Source organism: Barbus barbus (assembly GCF_936440315.1).
Source record: "Barbus barbus genome assembly, chromosome: 26".
Taxonomy (NCBI): Eukaryota; Metazoa; Chordata; class Actinopteri; order Cypriniformes; family Cyprinidae; genus Barbus; species Barbus barbus.
Genome location: NC_136754.1, coordinates 7,824,442 through 7,845,319, shown reverse-complemented (window position 1 = coordinate 7,845,319; position 20,878 = coordinate 7,824,442). Strand labels below are relative to the sequence as shown.

At 35.8% G+C, this 20,878-nt stretch overlaps 1 protein-coding gene across 2 annotated transcripts in view; it reads right to left on the bottom strand.

Annotated features, from left to right (window-relative positions):
• Positions 1 to 1,676: 1,676 nt before the first annotated feature.
• Positions 1,677 to 20,878, bottom strand: part of LOC306846422 (UDP-glucose:glycoprotein glucosyltransferase 1-like) — a gene marked incomplete at its 5' end in the record, with an annotated part of 31,171 nt that continues 11,969 nt past the window's right edge. Inside the window, 20 exons of one of the 2 annotated variants that reach the window (XM_079379803.1) lie at positions 1,677 to 3,230; positions 4,350 to 4,515; positions 4,619 to 4,735; positions 4,825 to 4,939; positions 5,246 to 5,406; positions 5,847 to 6,029; positions 8,250 to 8,334; positions 10,720 to 10,824; positions 10,909 to 10,997; positions 13,152 to 13,236; positions 13,335 to 13,420; positions 13,489 to 13,647; positions 14,684 to 14,873; positions 15,090 to 15,169; positions 15,578 to 15,680; positions 15,765 to 15,860; positions 17,164 to 17,294; positions 17,369 to 17,500; positions 17,656 to 17,862; positions 19,090 to 19,184. In XM_079379803.1, the coding sequence (XP_079235929.1) occupies positions 3,205 to 3,230; positions 4,350 to 4,515; positions 4,619 to 4,735; positions 4,825 to 4,939; positions 5,246 to 5,406; positions 5,847 to 6,029; positions 8,250 to 8,334; positions 10,720 to 10,824; positions 10,909 to 10,997; positions 13,152 to 13,236; positions 13,335 to 13,420; positions 13,489 to 13,647; positions 14,684 to 14,873; positions 15,090 to 15,169; positions 15,578 to 15,680; positions 15,765 to 15,860; positions 17,164 to 17,294; positions 17,369 to 17,500; positions 17,656 to 17,862; positions 19,090 to 19,184 (2,411 nt within the window). In that variant the 3' untranslated portion in view covers positions 1,677 to 3,204. Of the gene's footprint in view, positions 3,231 to 4,349; positions 4,516 to 4,618; positions 4,736 to 4,824; positions 4,940 to 5,245; positions 5,407 to 5,846; positions 6,030 to 8,249; positions 8,335 to 10,719; positions 10,998 to 13,151; positions 13,237 to 13,334; positions 13,421 to 13,488; positions 13,648 to 14,683; positions 14,874 to 15,089; positions 15,170 to 15,577; positions 15,681 to 15,764; positions 15,861 to 17,163; positions 17,295 to 17,368; positions 17,501 to 17,655; positions 17,863 to 19,089; positions 19,185 to 20,878 lie in introns of both variants that reach the window. The other variant, XM_079379802.1, reaches the window with a different exon arrangement.

Genomic DNA, 20,878 nt, shown 5'->3' with positions numbered 1-20,878 from the left:
AACAGAAAACCGCAATAAGTTACAATAAAGGGACCACTGTTTTCCCTCATAAAAAGTACAGAGATGTACACTAAACTAAATGTTTGAGGTTTTTAATGTTTTTGAAAGAAGTCTGTTGTGCTCACTAAGGCTGCATTTATTTGATCAAAACACAGTAAAAAGAGAAATATTGTAAAATATTTAGCACTGGGTAACGATTATTCGCGATTAATTGCATCCAACGTTTTTGTTTATATAATAAATGTGTGTGTACTGTGTATATTTATTATGTATTTATAAAGACGCACACACAGCCTACAGTATATATTTTGAAAATATTTACATGTATATTCATATAATATAAATATATTTAATATATAAACATAACATATTTTTCTTAAATATATACATGTGTGTGTGTGTGTGTATAAAGTACATACACAGTACACACACATATATTATGTACACAAAAACGTTTATTTTGGATGCGATTAATCGTTGCTCAAAACTAAAATATTATAATTTAAAATAACCTTTCTGTTTTAGTATATTTTAAAATGTCTTTTTTAAAAGCTGAATTTTTATCAGCCATTACTCCAATCTTCAGAGTCACATCCTAACATGGTGATTTGGTGCTCAAAACTATTTCTTATCTATTTGTGAGGCTTAATAATTTTGTGAAATGTTTGTTTATTTTTTCAGAATTCTTTGCTTTTGACCCCAAACTTTGACTGGTAGTGTAATACCATAGTACTGATGATAACATATGAATGTACACCAGTATTTACTGTACATGATGATATTCATTTTATATTCAATTTCATGATGCATGTCCAAAAACGATGGTATTGCCATGGTACCGAGTCAAAATAATAGTAGCATGGAAACTTTGTTGTTTGTGTTGAATCTAAAAATCTAACCATCTGCACCCTTCACAATTCATTACACTATTGATCAGAGTCAAGGACACTTGTTGTGTAATAACGAGAGTTTGAGGTGTTTAATTGACTTCATCGCTAAGCCAAAATGAGCTCTAATTTGTGTGCTAACTGCATTATTCAAGATCATTTGGGAGCCTAATATTATAATCTAGATAATGACAAAACTGAAAAGAACTTGGAAGAAACTAACAATGAAAATACACGAGTGATGAAGGACAGATTAGTCATGTCATCTTAATGCAGATGCGAGACATAATGCCCAAATAATAAGAAATTGCATCATACATATGAGAGAGCTGCAGTAACAAGATCTAAAGTTTCAAATATAAGCAAACTTTATATGTGCATAATAAAAATCTACACAACTTACAGTGACATATGACAATATACGACACTAAATCTGCAATAATGTTTTGAGAAGGCACTAAGAACAATTCTCATACAATACTTTTATTCACATCTGTCCATGCAAAGTCTGAAGAAATGTTTGGTTTTACTTGTGCTTAAAAGTTTTATTCCAGTTTTATGATAAACTAGGGAACGTTTAACTGCCAGAGACAGAGTATCTAAAATAAAGGTAATAATCATCACAATCTCTCTACATTATGGTCATAGTTTTACTACAGGATTGTGCTGCCATCATTTGACAGAATAATGCACTGCAACGAGTGGATTTCTTCTCTTTCTAAAAGTAGTGGAAAGAAAATAGTAATAATAATAGAATTATTAGCTGTGAATTCTACAAAATAAACACTTCCATTTGGTACATCTTTTATTACAAAATATTGTCATCCCACAATTAATCTTACAGTAATTCCAAAGCATCATAGTATTGACTAGATCAGTTATTTCCCCCATATTAAGTGTATTCAGTAAAAGAACAGTAGATAAACCACAAGACACTGTAATGTACCTCTCAAACAGAATGAAGCACAAGGCACTGGAAAAGCCCCACTTTTCTTTTCACTATAAAACCTGACATTATACAGACTCTGGGATCTATTGGCGATTTCCATGTAATATTTCCAGGTAATAACCAGAGATGAAAAGTATGCACATATCTATATTACTTAAATGCAAAAAAAAAAGCCCCAGCCCCAGGTTTATGATCAAATCTTTGAAATTAGTGGTCATTCTCAAACCTATAAAAGCATTGCCACAGAAATGGACATGGCCAAAAATAAAAAATAATAAAAAATAAAAAGCAACCACATCAATGACCTCTTGAAATCCAGTGATACTAAAAGAAAACAAACAAAAAGTAAATTTAAACCTGTAATTACCTGCTAGCAGCTTCTCTGAAGGAAGTTGGTGTTTTTTCCCCTCCTCGTAATCTTCTGAAGACATCATTCTAATCCTGTAGGCCTAAAAGGACCATTGACTAAGTTTCATTAACTGACTGCCATTATGAATCATTTTAATGTGGAGTAACCATGAACCAACATTAGGCTGTGGCAACACTACTGGAGCTTTTCAATGCCCAGAGATTTTTCAGTAAATTAAAATTGCCTTCTGCGGAACGAAAAAAAAAAATTTCTTTAGCTGTGACTAAATTGACCGAATAGCTTGTTCCTGAGTAAAAAGGTCTTTTGATGCGTCTCTTTGAAGAGTGATGCGATATTAACATTTTTGTAAAACTGCCCTGCTGTATGGAAACACCACTTTCAGAATCACAAAAACAGACTAGCGCTGGCTTGTTTACCAAAAGAATAATCTGAATTTTTAAATGGAGCCTCTAACTGAACTGTGATGCTGAACTATTATGACATCACTTTGTTGCCATGGCATTTCAACACCATGGGTGGCTTTTCAATGAACAGTCTGCATCTCGTGTTTCATGATTTAATAATTATTTTCTTGAGAGCAAGTTACAGCTAAGAGGGACATTTATCAAATCTGGTTTAATATTAAAATTGCGGACAAGCAGTTTATTGTTCAATTATGTTATTCCCTATGGTACTAGGTCACCAGTCGAGACCACGCTAGTTTTTTGTTTTGTTTTTGCTCTAGTGGAACTGGTATTGTTTATGGCATATGCAAGGCCCAGAGTGTTGTAGGGGGTTAAATATCAGAAGTGTCTGGACAGAAGAGAAGTCCTCTACTCGAACCCAAACACGTCCACAAGCATTCAGATACAAAAGAGGGAATTTTGCATTAATTCTGTTCAAGTCAAGTTCAGCACGAATGTCAACCCATTCCTGGAGGATAGGCTTGGTTTAAAAAAGGTGAAGAAAAGATGACTCTTTGAACAGAGTCCCCTGTTCTTCGGTCACAGAGCATCAGCTCAAAGCTCTGAGTGTGTGTCACCACCTGAAAGAGAGAAAGAGCAGAAAGAGACTCAAATTAAGCAAATAATTATAAAAAGCTACTCAGCACTTTGCACGATTGGGCTAAACTTTGGTGTTCTAAGGAGATTTTTTAACTAGAGATATTAGATAAAATAAACTAGAAAGATTAAATCAACTATTGATTAATTATATAGGCTTGTCCCAGCTCACAGATCTCGACGTTCTCAACTGTAGCCTCCGATTTAAAATCATACACTATTGTTTAAATCTGATCTGGCATCAGTTTTTTTTTTTTTTTTAAGTAATTAATACTTTTATTCAGCAAGGATGCATTAAATTGATCAAAAGTGAGATTAAAGACAATTATAATTTTACAAATGATGTCTATTTCTAAAAATGTCGTTCTTTGGAACTTTCTATTCATCAAATAATCCTGAAAAAAAAAAAAAAGTATCATGGTTTCCATTAAAATATTTCCTACACTGATAATAATATGAAGTGCTTCTTGATTGGCAAATTAGCATAATAGAATGATTTCTGAAGAATCATGTGACACTGATTTCTAGAGTATTGGCTGCTGAAAATTCAGCTTTGCCATCACAGGAATAAATGACATTTTAAAATATATTAAAACAGAAAGCAGGTATCTGAAATTGTATTTTACTTTTTTTAACATAAAATTTATGTATTTGCATAATGCTTTTTAATATACAATTAATCACGGACACCAAACTTTAAACGGTAGTAAACAAAAATGTAATATTTTTAATTTATTTTAAGAAAAAAACTGTTACATTAACTAATTCCAATTACCAAAAAGTTTAATTATTGCATGAATTTCTCTGACAAAGCTACATTATTTGTGACGTTTTATGTATGTTTTTTAATGATTACATTTTATATATTTTTGTTATTTATTTAATGTTTATTGTAAAAACACACCAAGCAAATCATACATTGCAGGGTTTTAAATAGTTTTTAGACATTGTACTGTGTAATTATTTTCCCCTCATGAAGTGGATAAACAACCTATCTTTAAAGTCCTATTTTGTACCATAATTGTGGAAAGTGCCAACCAACAGGTTAAAACATCACAGTGACATTCACTAACACAAAAAGGAAAAGGACAGATTGGTCTCACCTGAGTGTTTTCTGTCTGTTTGCCGATAGCTGTCTGTGGTGCCTCTCTCTTTCTCCTCCAGGAAATTGTTGTATATTCTCTTTAACTCCTGGTCATAGTCGCTCCACTCGGCTACTATACGCACAGCAGCCTGCAGCTTGGGCTCTTTTGTCTGTGGATTATTGCACTAAGACAGACAAATACAAAGTGTTAATTACTGACAAACAAACAAATACTGACAAACAATTGACAAATTCACCACCGTTGTGTGCATAGAGCAGTTGACTTACCAGATCTATAGTCTTGGATTTCTTTTTAGATGCATCATCACACCAGGTCTCACACCAAAGCCACTCCTGAGGAAGTGACTTTATTGGCACCTGGTGGATCATGTTGTTGGGCAGATCCTGAGAGAGGAAAACACATCATCAATAAGGAGCCCAAATGATGAGCCTTTCTATGTAAAGCCTTTTCTGTGAAGGAAAAAACATCCCACCTGGTCCAGGTTGGACAGGCTGTTGGGGTCCTGACTCAGACCCTGGTACTGGCCTCTCAGTCTGTCTCCAGCTGCGATCTTCCTGAACTTCTTCAAATCGACCACATATAGAGCACTGGGGAGCACACAAAATCAAATCAAGTCACATTAATCTATATAGAGCTCTATACAGATTGTTTTAAAGCAGCTTCACAGCAATAAACAGGAAAATAACATTTTTCAGTTATGAAACAAATTCAATTTCAGCTGTAAAGCAGCTTTACAGTAGACAAATCATTTGATGTACTGGGCAAGGCTATCTTATGACTCTACTGCAGATATTTTAAACTAAAAAAATTGGGTTGTTCGGTATATGTATCATCATCATTAAAAATGAGGTAGAGAAAAATGCCAGACAACAATATTAGCAAACCATCCTCACCTGATGTGGTATTTGCGTCCTGCCAAGTGACTGGCCCAGTAGCCAGACTTCCAGAAACGGTATCCATCCATCTCTTTTCGGCTTTCACAGAAAGGCGTATAACCGTACGGCGCTCCATCCAGATCAAAGTCTCGCAGCTCCTTCAGGTCTGTGCGAACTATCTGTAGGAAATAATACAACAACAACAACATTTGTCAATGCTAGACTGTGTGTCTTTGTATTCACAGACAAAAGAAAGCATTTGCTGGAAATGTGATCAGGACATGATATGGTCAGATGAAAACCTGCATTGCCCCGAGGAAACTAAATCTTAAATTTTTTTGTATTTATTGTTGTTTATATTTAATCTCCACCTGTATTTTTCTTTACCCAGAGGTGGCAGCAATGTATCATCAGATGTGTAATGTGCATGATGCCCTCTCCAGTTTGCAAAACAAACACCTCGGATTACAACAACTGCTGTGCAATTCCAGTGACTACAAATGGGTGATCTTTCTGTACATAGACTTTTGAAAATAAATCTCATAAGAGCAGGCTTGTGCTTAGTGCTCACTAGAGACAGGATTTCATGCCACACAACTGCACTGCTCTGTTTTTGTACCTGATCCGCATCTACAAAGAGGAACTTGTCCACAGCCAGGGGGAAGAGCACATCGAGGAACAGGATCTTATATCCCCAGATGATCCTTTGCTTTTCTGTCTGCTGGTGAAGCCAGCGTGGCCATTTATACTGTACCAACTCATACTGGAAACCATACTTCTCTGCCATATATGGAATAAACTCCTACAAAAAGATGGAGAAAAATGTCACACTACTGTAATCTTTAAGAAGAAATTAATTTATTTAGCATGGATGCAGTAAACTAGCAGTATAATATTACAAAATATTTCTATTTCAAATAAATGTTGTTCTTTCAGACTTTTTATTCATAAAAAAATCATGAAAAAAGCATCATGGTTTACACAATAATATTAAACAGAACTGTTTGCAACTGATAAAATTAATAAATCTTTCTTGAGCACCAAATCAACTTGTATGATTTCTGAAGGATCATGTAACACTGGAGTAATGGCTACGGAGTTAAAAAAATATATAATATAAATAGAAAATATATGTATATGATTTAGTTAAAATGCATTTTTTTAATCCTAAGTAAATACAATTGTTAAATAGAAAATAATATACAGTGCCCTCCATAAGTATTGGAACAGTAAAGACAAAATTGCTCTGTTGGCTGTGGAGTCAAGACATTTGCAAATATGATTAAAAGATGAATATGAGACAAAACTACAGTGTGTCACATTTTATTATTAGCCGTTTCAACACATACATGTTTTACCAAATAAAAAGAACAGCACTTTTAGAGTTCAACCCACTCATTGATGTGAGCATAAGTATTGGGACAGTTGACCATAAGACAGATATAAAAGATTAAAAGCTATTATTTAGTTGCAGATCCCTTGCACACAATCACAGCAGTGAGTCTGTTACCCATAGGCATCACCAGACTCTTGGTCTCATCCTTTGAAATACTTTTCCCAGCCTTTAATGCAGCCAATTCCAATTGTTGCTTGTTTTGGGGAGTTTCTGCCTTTACTCTCCTCTTCAGCTGGTGAAATTCATGTTCAATCGGATTTAAATCTGGAGATTGACTTGGGCAATCTAAGACTTTCCATTTCTTTGACCTTATAAATTCCTTGACTGAACTGGCAGGGTGTTTTGGGTCATTGTCCTGATGCAATATGAAGCCCTTCCCAATGAATCTGGTGGCATTTTCTTGAATATTGATAGGCAAGATGGTTTTGTACCCTTCCAAATTCATTCTGCTACTGTCATCATACAATAAGTCATCAGTAAAGTTGAGAGGACCTCTTCCAGAGACAGCCATGCATGCCCATGCCATGACACCACCTCCACCATGCTTTACAGATGAGGCTGTATGCTTGGGATCATTGCAGTTCCCTTTTTTTCTTCACATTTTTGCTTTGATAAAGGTTCCTCTTTGTCTCATCGGTCCATAAACACAGTTCCAAAACTCTTTTGGCTCACCTTTATGCTTTTTTGCAAACTCTAATCTTGCCTTTCTATTTTTGGTGCAGGTCAGAGGTTTGCATCTTGCTGTGTAGCATCTGTAATTCTGTGTCAAATCTCCTGAGGACAGTAGATTGTCAGAGCATCACCCCAGCTTTCTGGAAGTTGTTGGTGATTTTACAGACACGTTTTTTAGGGTTAATTTTCACAGCTTTTATGATTTGTCTGTCATCAACAGATGTTTTCTCAGCTGATCAGGTCATTGTTGGTTGCTGGTGGTTTCCAAACTCTTGATTTCTCCATGCCCTTTGTTTTTGCTATAGCTCTAATTTACTCCCTCTTTTCTTTTAGCATCCAGATTGCTTGCTTTTCTCTCAGAGTCAGCTCCCCCGTCTTCATCCTGGTTTGTGTGCGTCATCATCGAAAGCAAGGTTCAGAATGCAGAAGTAATGGATATAACTGATACGACACATTCCCTGCTTTTAATATCTGAAGAGTTAATGCAACAGGACACAGCTGATCACTTAGAAAGACCTGTGAGGCAACTGTTCCAATACTTATGCTCACATCAGATAGAGGGATGAAACTCTAAAAGTGCTGAACTTCTTAGCTGGAAAAACAAGTGTTGAATCACCCAATAATAAAATGTGACATTCTGTAGTTTTGTCTCATATTCATCTTTTAATCATATTTTGTAAATGTCTTGACTCCACAGCCAACAGAGCAATTTTGTCTTTACTGTTCCAATACTTTTGGAGGGCACTGTATATATTGTGTAATTAGGCTGCATTTATTTGTCAAATACAGTATAAACAGCAAAATTATGAAATATAAAAAAAAAGATTGTAAAATGTCATTTAATTATTTGTTGGCAAAACCAAATTGTTGAAAATAAAATAATACATTGCATAAAATATACACAACATAAGGGTTTGGTAACAGTGCCATCATGTTAAATCTCGAATCCAGTACCTTAAAAGTAGGAGACAGGTAGTTTTTGAGGAACCAGAACTTGACGGGTGTCTTGGTGTGTTTGAGCACAGACAGCATCATTATCCTGCAGAGACAGAGAGAGGTCAAAGCTCAACACAGAGTGCCTGCAGTGACAGGCCGCAGAAGAGTTATGCGAGTGACCTTCTAAACTGAGCTGCATTAAACAACCAATAACATTGCCGCAAATAAGACACAGCAAGTCAGAGAGATCAGCATTTAAAAACAGGCCTAAACCGAACTATATACAAGGAGGAAAATGTCACAAAAAGTCAAGATGTGACCCAAGCCAGGCGGTCATGTAAAAGTTATTGCATTTTCTTAATATGTGAAATTAGAATATGTATGTGTCATTTTTCAATATCACATAAGGATATACACAAGAGGACTTGTCTGTATTACATGTCAAAACTGTACAATTTCTGCTGCACAAGAACAATATTAAAATCATATATTTGTCATAGCACAAATGTCATGATTCATATGAGAACATGAACAAGACTCTATGCAAATATTTTTTGTCTATGCAAACAACGACAGCCCTGACCACTTCAAGAACATTTGATAAACAAACATACAGTGGCTTGCAAAAGTATTCGGCCCCCTTGAACTTTTCCACATTTTGTCACATTACAGCCACAAACATGAATCAATTTTATTGGAATTCCACGTGAAAGACCAATACAAAGTGGTGTACACGTGAGAAGTGGAACGAAAATCATACATGATTCCAAACATTTTTTACAAATAAATAACTGAAAAGTGGGGTGTGCGTAATTATTCAGCCCCCTGAGTCAATACTTTGTAGAACCACCTTTTGCTGCAATTACAGCTGCCAGTCTTTTAGAGTATGTCTCTACCAGCTTTGCACATCTAGAGACTGAAATCCTTGCCCATTCTTCTTTGCAAAACAGCTCCAGCTCAGTCAGATTAGATGGACATCGTTTGTGAACAGCAGTTTTCAGATCTTGCCACAGATTCTCGATTGGATTTAGATCTGGACTTTGACTGGGCCATTCTAACACATGGATATGTTTTGTTTTAAACCATTCCATTGTTGCCCTGGCTTTATGTTTAGGGTCGTGGTCCTGCTGGAAGGTGAACCTCCGCCCCAGTCTCAAGTCTTTTGCAGACTCCAAGAGGTTTTCTTCCAAGATTGCCCTGTATTTGGCTCCATCCATCTTCCCATCAACTCTGACCAGCTTCCCTGTCCCTGCTGAAGAGAAGCACCCCCAGAGCATGATGCTGCCACCACCATATTTGACAGTGGGGATGGTGTGTTCAGAGTGATGTGCAGTGTTAGTTTTGCATTTTGGCCAAAAAGTTCCATTTTGGTCTCATCTGACCAGAGCACCTTCTTCCACATGTTTGCTGTGTCCCCCACATGGCTTGTGGCAAACTGCAAACGGGACTTCTTATGGTTTTCTGTTAACAATGGCTTTCTTCTTGCCACTCTTCCATAAAGGCCAACTTTGTGCAGTGCACGACTAATAGTTGTCCTATGGACAGATTCCCCCACCTGAGCTGTAGATCTCTGCAGCTCGTCCAGAGTCACCATGGGCCTCTTGGCTGCATTTCTGATCAGTGCTCTCCTTGTTCGGCCTGTGAGTTTAGGCGGACGGCCTTGTCTTGGTAGGTTTACAGTTGTGCCATACTCCTTCCATTTCTGAATGATCGCTTGAACAGTGCTCCGTGGGATGTTCAAGGCTTTGGAAATCTTTTTGTAGCCTAAGCCTGCTTTAAATTTCTCAATAACTTTATCCCTGACCTGTCTGGTGTGTTCTTTGGACTTCATGGTGTTGTTGCTCCCAATATTCTCTTAGACAACCTCTGAGGCCGTCACAGAGCAGCTGTATTTCTACTGACATTAGATTACACACAGGTGCACTCTATTTAGTCATTAGCACTCATCAGGCAATGTCTATGGGCAACTGACTGCACTCAGACCAAAGGGGGCTGAATAATTACACACACCCCACTTTTCAGTTATTTATTTGTTAAAAATGTTTGGAATCATGTATGATTTTCGTTCCACTTCTCACGTGTACACCACTTTGTATTGGTCTTTCACGTGGGATTCCAATAAAATTGATTCATGTTTGTGGCTGTAATGTGACAAAATGTGGAAAAGTTCAAGGGGGCCGAATACTTTTGCAAGCCACTGTATATTGGTTATGCTGACCAGGCCAGCAGTTTATGAATATTAAAATAATCAAGCTATGACATTCACAACTACTTGAATATATTTGCATGAATCATCTGTTAAGCCGTTATATGTTTATGTAATTGATCAAAATTGTTTTACTGGATTTTTTTTTCCTGATGCCATTGTATATGCAATATCAGTGTATTCAAATCACTTGTATAGTTGTAACCAAATATTTGTCACGTTTACAGTAATTTTCATTAGTAATGCTGGCACTGTAAAATCAAACTGAAAGCAGATGTTTACCTGAGGAACCTCTCATACAGGTGACCAGAGGCCACAGAAAAAATGTTGATGACATCATCTTTCTCCTTTTTGGGTTCTTCTGGCTTTGAACCACCAGTAAATCCTCTGAAAGAGATAAAGAAAGAACCATTAACAGACAAATACTGTAAGTGAGAGCTACAGTAGAACTCAACAGGCAACACTTTGTACCTGGTTATAGATGTCCAGAATCCAGAGTCGTTCTCATGGATATCATCACTAAGAAGCTCCTCTTTCATCATATCAGGCTTTTTCTGCACCTGCAAACATGATATAGGGCAACAGAATCTATGCATGAAATCCCTCAGCGCTAATGTTGAGCACATGCAATTGCAACAATCTGGGAGCCACTTTAAGACGGTATAACAAAAAGGACTTGATCACAGAAATCTTAGATCACAGTGTTCTGGTTCTGTGAGATATGGGTGACGGCCAGGGTAGAAACCTAATTAGTAAATAAACTGGAGTTATTAGCTAGTTTGAAATTGCAAAATAAAACATGGTTTAAATGTAATGCAATAACAAAATAATGTTAAGTAGAATCAGCTTCCTTGCGAACACGAATGCATCAAAGATATGCAAATTACCTACTTAAAAAGGTTTATGTCCCATCTATACTAAAGTTCAAAGGTCTGGGGTCCTTTTTTAAAAAAAAAGAAATGAATAATTGTATTCAGCAAGTATGCATTAATTGATCAAAAGAATCATGAAAAAAACTAACATGGTTTCCACAAAAATCTTAAGTAGCACAACTGGTTTCAACATTAATAACAATAATAAATGTTTTTAAGCACCAAATTAGCATATGTGACCCTGGACCACAAAACCAGTCTTAAGTCGCTGGGGTATATTTGTAGCAGTAGCCAAAAATACATTGTATGGGTCAAAATGATTGATTTTTCTTTTATGCCAAAAATCTTTAGGAGATTAATTAAAGATAATGTTCCATGAAGATATTTTGTAAATTTCCTACTATAAATATATCAAAACTTAATTTTGATTAGTAATATGCATTGCTAAGAACTTCATTTGGATGAATTTAAAGGCGATTTTCTCAATATTTAGATTTTTTTGCATCCTCAGATTCCAGATTTTCAAATAGTTGTATCTTGGCCAAATATTGTCCGATCCTAACAAACTATACATCAATGGAAAACTTAATTATTCAGCTGTATGTATAAATCGTATAAAAAAATTGACCCTTATGACTGGTTTTGCGGTCCAGGGTCACATATTAGAATGATTGCTGAAGGATCATAAAACACTGAAGACTGGAGTAATGATGCTGAAAATTCAGCTTTGCTATTACATTGATAAATTAGATTTTTTTTTTTATTATTATATAAATAGAAAACAGTAGTTTTAAATTGTAGTAATATTTCACAATATTACAGTTTTACTGTAATTTTTGATCAAATTAATGCAGCCTTGGTTAGCATAAGAGACTTTAAACATTTAAAAACAAAAAAAATTACACTATTTTACGGCATCCTTGTTACATTATAACTGAAGCACTGAGAAATATTAATTAGCAACATGTACTTAGTATTGTGTTAGGGTTCGAATTACCCTTAGGATTGAATAGTTGCTTGTAATTATGCATAATTTCCCGTTATTACTATAGTAAGTAACAAGGACACTGTAAAAGAAAAAATCTTATCAACCCCCAAAATTTTTATATAAGTACACACCTTTTAATAACTTTTATATCAGACGTTAAACTAGGAAGCTTAAAGGAGTTTTCTGTATTGTTGCAACTCCAGAACTCCATGTAGTGACGTTCCAAATTATTCACCAGTAAAATCATTTGTTATAGGGACAAACAAATTCGAATCAAATGCAAAATGCCGTTTCACAACCAGTAAGAAATATTAGGGACATTAAATTGATTTCTCAATGTACCGACGACTGGCAGGTGAAATTAATTTCGACGTGAAGTCAACACGACTGCCATCTTTTGATGAGGAAACAAACCCTGAGACAAGCACTGCTGCATAAACAAACACATTCCCTCTGGCCCATGCTGTATACTTAAAGCCACAATCTGTCAAAAATTCATATATATATATATATATATATATATATATATTAATATATAAACATACACTCATCCCAGTCCACATTCTTAATCCACCCACAGCCCCACAGGAAGCAGCAGACCTCATAATGGACACACGCCCACGCAACGGCTGACATGTGACAGCTTGTCAGATATTAAGAGTATATACTGGAAAAGTAAAGACACTCTCTCGCTCTCCATCTCTCCAGTCGAGCAAAAATGGAAGGAATATAGCACAAGCTCTTGTCTACAGCCACCTGAGCACATTTATCTCCACTAATACACTCAAACTACAGAGACAAAGACCTCGCATGTGACCTCACCCCGACACCTGATTCAGACACCCATTACTTACTTTCACTTTAATGATCTTGCTCTTGAAGTTGTTGAGGACGACGATTAATTCATCAGCTTCGGCTGGAGAGTCTGTACCATCGTGACTGCGACAGGGGAATTAAAATAGTGAAGCGACCAATCAAGTGAAGAGACAGAAGGACATTAAAAGAGACAGACGTCTTGACACGTTATAATAGGGTACCTGTAGATTTTGTAGATATCATCCGACCTGCCTTTCCTCAGTCTGAGAATCCAAGCTCCTGGGTTTGCTTTTAGTTGGAAATAACCCTATTAAAGAAGGATCACAGTAAGTCACCTCTAAGACAATCAGGAATTATTTCCTGACGTCCACTCACCAGGTTGGCCATGACGATGGTGTCCACTATGACAGGGTCGGAGGCAGTGCCCAGAGTGAACTGCAGCCCACGGGGCGGCTGACCTGTCGTTACGTCAAAACAATGACCCTCCAGTAATAAATATTCCAACTCATACTCAGCGGCCACGACACTGTCAACCTGCAAATAAGAGGACATGACTTGAATACTAATGATCACAATAATGAATATCTGCATATGGCTTAATAAAATGTGTAATATAACAAACAAAATGCATTTGTTAAAGAATATTGGGTTTCTATTGAACAATAACTGTGCTTTAAAGAAAACTAGTTCAAGCAATGTATTTATAGCCTGATATACATGCAGTCATGCAGTAAAAACACATTAAAAACAGGAATATAGTGAAATACTATTGCAATTTAAAACAGATGCTTTCTATTTTATTGTATTTTGAAATTTAATTTATTACTGCGATGGCAAAGCTGAATTTTCAGCAGCCACTATAGTCTTCAGTGATCATTTTAATAAGCTGATTTGGTGCATAGAAAACATTTCTTCTTATGACTATTCTTATTATATATATTTTCAGGATTCTTTGATGAATAGAAAGTACAAAAGAACAGCATCTATTTGAAATAAAATTGTGTGAAATTATTAATATCTTTACTGTTATTTTGTATTATGTGTATTATTATACACATTAATCCTTGCTGAATAAAGTATACATTATTTAAAAAAAAAAAAAAACTAACCCCTGACCCACATTTTTTTGAACGTTAGTGTAGATATTCCTTTCCCTTTCAGTCGGTTATTCCGAGTCACGTCGGTGACCGACGAATTGGGATCCGATGGGGGATCCTTCGGGGAACGAGGGTTACATACGTAACCGAGATGTTTTTTCATAACTTTGTTTTACTCTTTGTTGCCACTGGAACTGTTTACCACAAATCAAATTATAAGGTTCCATTATGGGAAAAAAAGAAAAAGAAAAAAAAAAAAAAACATGTTTTTGTATTATCAATAAACTGCCACAAAAGTCTGATGTATCAAGTAAATATAGAGTACATGAAAAGTCCAACTGTAGAAATGACAAGTTTAAGGGTTCTCTAAACAGTTTGAATGAAATTATTCTGAAATCACAAGTAAAATACCTAACTCTTCACCTTATTTGACCTAGACTTCATGAGTCAATAAGAGTGATGAGGATTCCTACCTCTTCAAGGTAGATGTTATCCAGATCATAGCGTGTGTGGACAGACTCAACCATCCAGCTTTCGGGGGTGTTGAGGTTGAGGGTAAACAACGGCGAATGTGGCATATCCAAGAACTTGGCTATCGGACCAGGAGAAAAGCTGCCATCTGCCATAAACGAAACCTCCGTCTCCAAAACATATCGATAAAAACTGAGGAGAAACAATATTTCGTTTTAAACATAAAATCATTGTACAAAAATATCACAAGATATTTTAAAACATCAGCTAGACTAAAACAATAACGTAGCACTTCAGAGTAAATTATGTCTTGTCAAGCCTCATGTTATTGTAGCCTGTTAAAAAAATTCAAGTAAACAGTCTATGATGGACCATGTGTTCTCACAGAGACAGTGTCTCTCTTCTAACCTTTTCAGTGGGAGATCAGAGAGCTTGGACTGGCAGTTCATGAACACTCGCAGGTTGATGTTGACCAGCTGCTTCAACACCTGAGTGGGCACACAGAAAAACAGGAAGTGACATGAGTCAAGTTACAAACAACCAAATGAACCTGCTCTCACCGACAGCTGGTCTCAGAGATAGAGCCAACAAATGCAGACTGACTGCTGACTGACTGTACCTGTGAAATGTCACGAAGAGGGACCAGATGTCCCGTGATGCCTAATGCAGGTATACACACAACGTGTAAGACAAGCAGGACATGATTCTGAATCAACATCCATTGGTCAACATTCTTAATAAATAATAATGGCTCTAACATAACCAAGAGGTCAAGGTTTGGCTGGTTAGCATGATCCAGTCCAGCCCCTGCTGGTGGATTCTGTATCTAAACCATCTGGTTCCACATGTGCTACTTGATTAATTCATGATAAGTGAAGGTATGCAGAAGTTCTCACCAAAAGGAGGGGTGCCAGTTTCTGAGCATCTCTGGTCACCGGATCCACAACAGCTACGACATCGAAGTACACTTCCTCTTCCTTTGGTCTGATCTTTACAGCGCTGTTAAGAGAAATGCAGTGGAAGAAGTTGACAACTGAATTCGGAAGATTCAGAGATGTCCTGGTATGAGAAGAAGTGACGTACCTGTATCGGTCTTCTGCAAAAGTGTGCTCGATCCTCGCCTCACCTTTGGGTTGCGAGGACAGCAGGGAGTCCACCTTCATCACCAGATCACTAGCTCTAAATCATAATACATACAAAACAAACAAATCCAGGCTAAGACACAAAATCTACTTTATGCAAGTAAATGAATGCAAATGCTTCTAGCTAAACAAGCTCACGTTCATGTGTCGTCAAATTAAAAAATGTCAGAACACCATTCAGCTTAAAAAGAACTCTGCTGTGCAATTTAGTTCATTTTTGTTCATCTTTAATTATTGTTAATTTTGTGTAGACATGTTCATACCCATATAGATGATTAACAATCATTTTATGAGAACAGACATTTGAACAAAACCTTTTTAACCCCACTGAGGGGTGTGAATATTTTCTCTGATTGAATTAATATTATGAACAATAATATTGTGGTAAAATTATGGTTAGTTCAGACTTGCTTTTTCACTCAGTCTTTCACATCATCTAAAACATAAATAAATGCTAGGTTTATTTATAATAAATTTTAGCTTAATACATTAATTTACCTAAATGTTAATATATAAATAAATATTGTATTGATATTCAGTGCCACATTGTGTAAATTATTTAGATTGGATTCACAAACAATGATAGTAACTAAATGAAACTGCCACCGGAGATCAAAAAAAAAAAAAACTATTGTAAAAATACAAAAATTATACTCGGTGTACAAGGTTTTATCTTTTCTGGCTAACATTGACAGAACTCGAACCAAAGAAAATATTCCCAATGGGGTGAAACAAAGAATTCAAGTATTTGTGTCTGCGTTTCCTTTTTTTTGTATTGTATTTTGTCACTTTTATTGACATAATATAATAGAGAGAGGATAAGAATTAAAAGACTAGATTAAAACCTGTGGCACCATAGCTAACCAAATACACGTGCTAACCAAAGCCTAGCAAAAGGCAAAAATAGGCTCAAGCTCTCTCATAGAGGCCTAGTATCAGATTCTGATAAAGACAATGACTGCCTCCTTTTTTACACCCAGCACTTCAATAATCAGCCCTCTAAAAGTTTACTGAGAGGATAATGAACATGGTGTCACTGTCTAAGTCTGCTCTTCCAGTAAATACACAATAAAACGGTGCGTTTATTACATCTCCGTCTTCAAGGCAGACCGACACACTTCATTAAGAGGAAGTAATTACTGCAGAGAGTACATGTGACGGTTATGTATAATGCATTGTAATCCTTCTACAGCTCCGACAGAAGGGCGTTCTGTACTCAAAGTAGTTTGGAGCTCTGCTATTGGTTATTCAAGTAAACAGCTTATGTTATATATACTTGAACATTTGCATCAATAAACAAAACTGTCTGTAACCTATTGCACAGGATTGGTCTAGCATACCTGTCCTCTACCATGCCCAGCTGTTGAATTTTGGCCTTAATACGCTCCCCTGATGTCTTCAGGATAATGCTTTCCAGAAGCAGGAAATCATCCTGGTTGAAGACCTCCCCTTCTTCCAATGGACCAATAATCTGTAGAGAAAAAGACAAAATAAGAGGAGCTTTCACAGCGTCAGAATTCTTGCTATACAAAACATCTAACTTACTCTTCCATTACTGATCACAGCTCTCTGGCCCTTCTGCAGTTTGAGGACATCCCGACAGTAGGCAGAGTGAGCCAACAGGAAGTTCACATTAGGGGAATCATACGCACTCTTAAACAGAGGAACATCCATGCCCTGTAGTGCAGAAAAATGCAGAAGGATCTGGTTAGATTGCTTCTATATTAAATTCTGCAGTTTAAAAGTGACATTTGAAATAGGGCAATAGTGAAATAACCCAGAGCAAATAATCCATCACAACTGTAAATTAATTATAGGAGATCTTATTTTACCCCGACAGCAAACTCTGCAATGTCACTCCCTCCGTAAAGAGCCTGTGCCGTCTCTTCTTTAGCCATTTTGGTGATGAAGTTTTTGGCGTTGTTGGCAGTTTGGGTCTGCATGGCTGCCCATATTGCTCGAGCAATTAGGCTCTTCTCATTAGACGGGTTCTCGCTGGGATTATTGATCACTCCTAATCGTACATTATTACTTGTTTTCTAAAGGGAAAAAAGACATCAAATTCTGATTAGTTTAGACTTGTTTTTTTTCACTCTATCACACACATTTAAAGATTAAAGCTGTTATATAAATACAAATATAAACAGAGTTGCTATAGAAATACTTATAAATCACATACTACATTTAGTGTTTGAAATATCCAGTGTTGCTACTAAGTAAAATAATTAATCAATTTAATTGAAATAAAGGCGAAATAAAAAATAAATATTAGATGAAATATTAAAAGAAAATAAAAAATGTTGCCTTTGCAACTATCTGAAATAGGTTCAAGTAGTACAATTAGTAAAACTAATTATTAAAATAAAAAATAAAGTTTAGTACAAATATTTGAAATAACCTAATAAAAAAACATGACAAAAACACATTACTAAAATTACTAACACTAAAATTAAAGTGAATTAATAAATAATACAATAGTATACAAATAATGCTAAAATAACACTGGAAATATGTAGCAAAGAACATCAATCATGGAGTCTACGATTTGCCTAATGCCAAGACAAAGAAAAAAAATCCCAAAATATGCAGGAATATAATATAATATAATATAATATAATATAATATAATGCAGTAAGGAACAAAGCTATGTGTGCTGGTTTGTTTTTTTATGTACATAAAAAAATATTATTATTATTAATTATATTGAAATATTTATTTAAAGCTTTATAATAAACACTATTTTTTATAAATATTTATTAGTGCTGTCAAACAATTTATCACGATTAATCGCATCCAAAATAAGTTTTTGTTTACATAATATATGTGTGTGTACTGTGTATATTTATTATGTATATAAAGACACACACATACAGCATATATTTAGAAAATATTCACATGTATTTACATGTATATATTTATATTCATACAAATTATACCATACATAAATATATTTAATATATAAACATAACATTTTTCTTAAATATATACATGCATGTGTGTGTAGTACACACACATATATCATGTAAACAAACACTTTTATTTTGGATGCGATTAATCGTTTGACAGCACTAATATTGATATACTAATACTGTAGTGCGATTTGCCTCTTTGTGTGAATACATTTAGATTAGATTCACAAACAAGGGTAGTAACAATATAACAAAACTGCCAGTAAATGTCTTCTATTCATGAGACAGACCGCTGTGGCAAAAAGTTAATTTTGTGCACTGCGTATGAGGTTGACTGGCTCAGTGACATTGTCCTACCATGTGACGTATAGCATCGTACAGCAGCTGTCGTCCTGAGGGCTGGTCAAAGTCTCCCACTACCCAGAAAGTCACTGGACGGATGATGCCATCATCTGCAAGTCAGAGAAGGACAGACACACAGGCTGAAGGAAATTACACAGCCGAGACATGCTGTTTCCTCATGCAATCTAAAAAGGTGAGTGAAAATGATGTGAGGAACTGAAAGCATTCTGGCTTGTCTTAGGTTTTAACAGTTAAAAAGGCGAGATGTATCTGAAGTGCCCAAGCGGCACACAAAGACAGACAGGCAATTTCAACCTAGATATAAACCTGTAAACGTCTGTAAAAGAAAGATATTACAGGGGACCACAGGATAGAAAGAGATTCTCTTTCATCCATCACACACTGACAGTTCTGACAGATGACAAATGCACAGCTGTGCTTAAATCAATAGCAAGCCTCAGAAAACTTCTTCACTTGATTAAAGGAAAACAACAACAATCATAATACACTAATCCTAAAACTTGCAGACATACTTAAAAAGAAATATTCTGGGACATTTACAACTTTAGCTATCAATATCATCAGTGGCATACTGCCAATTACCACAAAAAATAATTTAGAGTTGTCCCTCAGTACATTTTAAACAACAAAAACTTTCAGAGGAATGCACTTGGTTTATAATGGAAGTCTAGCAGAGCGGAGCATCTAAGAATATGAGGCTTGTATTTCAGTTGAATCGCCAACATTAAATGCAAATTTGTCTGAATTGTTGGACAATTCTGATGTAATTTCACTTCTATATATTATGTCAGATCCCTTCACACGTTCATTCTGGTATCCTTGTATCACACATACCGACCCTAACAGAGGTCCAGTGCATCCTAACCGTTTTCATGTTTGTACTTTCAAAACAGTGTGACAGTAAAATAGACATTTTAAATATTTATAGATATTTACTCAAAGTAGTTGCACACTGACCTGCTAGGCTTCCATTATAAGTGTATTCCTGTAAATGCATTCCCATTTGTGTACACAAACTGAGAGACAGGCTCAAAGTTATTTCCTGTGGTAATCGACAGCATGCCGCAGATGTGGTACACAGACATTAAGTTTTAAATAACCCAGAATATTCCTTCAAGCAACAGAGAGTGTTATGTTAATGATGTCAATGTAGGCATTTTCTAACAATATTTGCACTCGGGCACTGTATGTTTAGATGAGATCTATGGGAAGTGGGCTGTCAGTTAAGTGAGTATAACAGCTCAATGCAATTACCAGAAGCATCCTTGGTTGACATCCCTGAAATCAGCATTCAAGAAAAACAAGGAATGAAGAAACACAAATAAAAGCAGACAGATATATTTAGTGGTACACAGACAGTTTTTGGTGTCTAAAGCCAGGTGTACACTGCCATTTTTTTGTGCTGCCTGTCAGATTATATAATGAGATGAGACATTTTGGCTGAAGGACCAAACTGATTGTACAACATTAAATGTCTTTCATGTCAGACTGTGTGATATACATGTCAGCCAAGTCTTTGGTCATTACTGGGCGATTTAAGTCACCAATCCATGTCTGTCATCTTCATTTGCATTCGACTGCTCATTCTCCAAAGCAAACTGAAGGACATTTTTATATTATGATGCACAAGAATTATAATACACACAAGCTAGTATCAACTATTTTTTCTCGATGAGAACGTTATACTCATCAAACAAAGAGCCAGATTTACGAAGAGCTTGCACCAGCGCAAACCTTCTTTTGCTTCTTTTAATTTACTAAGATTTGCGATAGTCAATTTTCT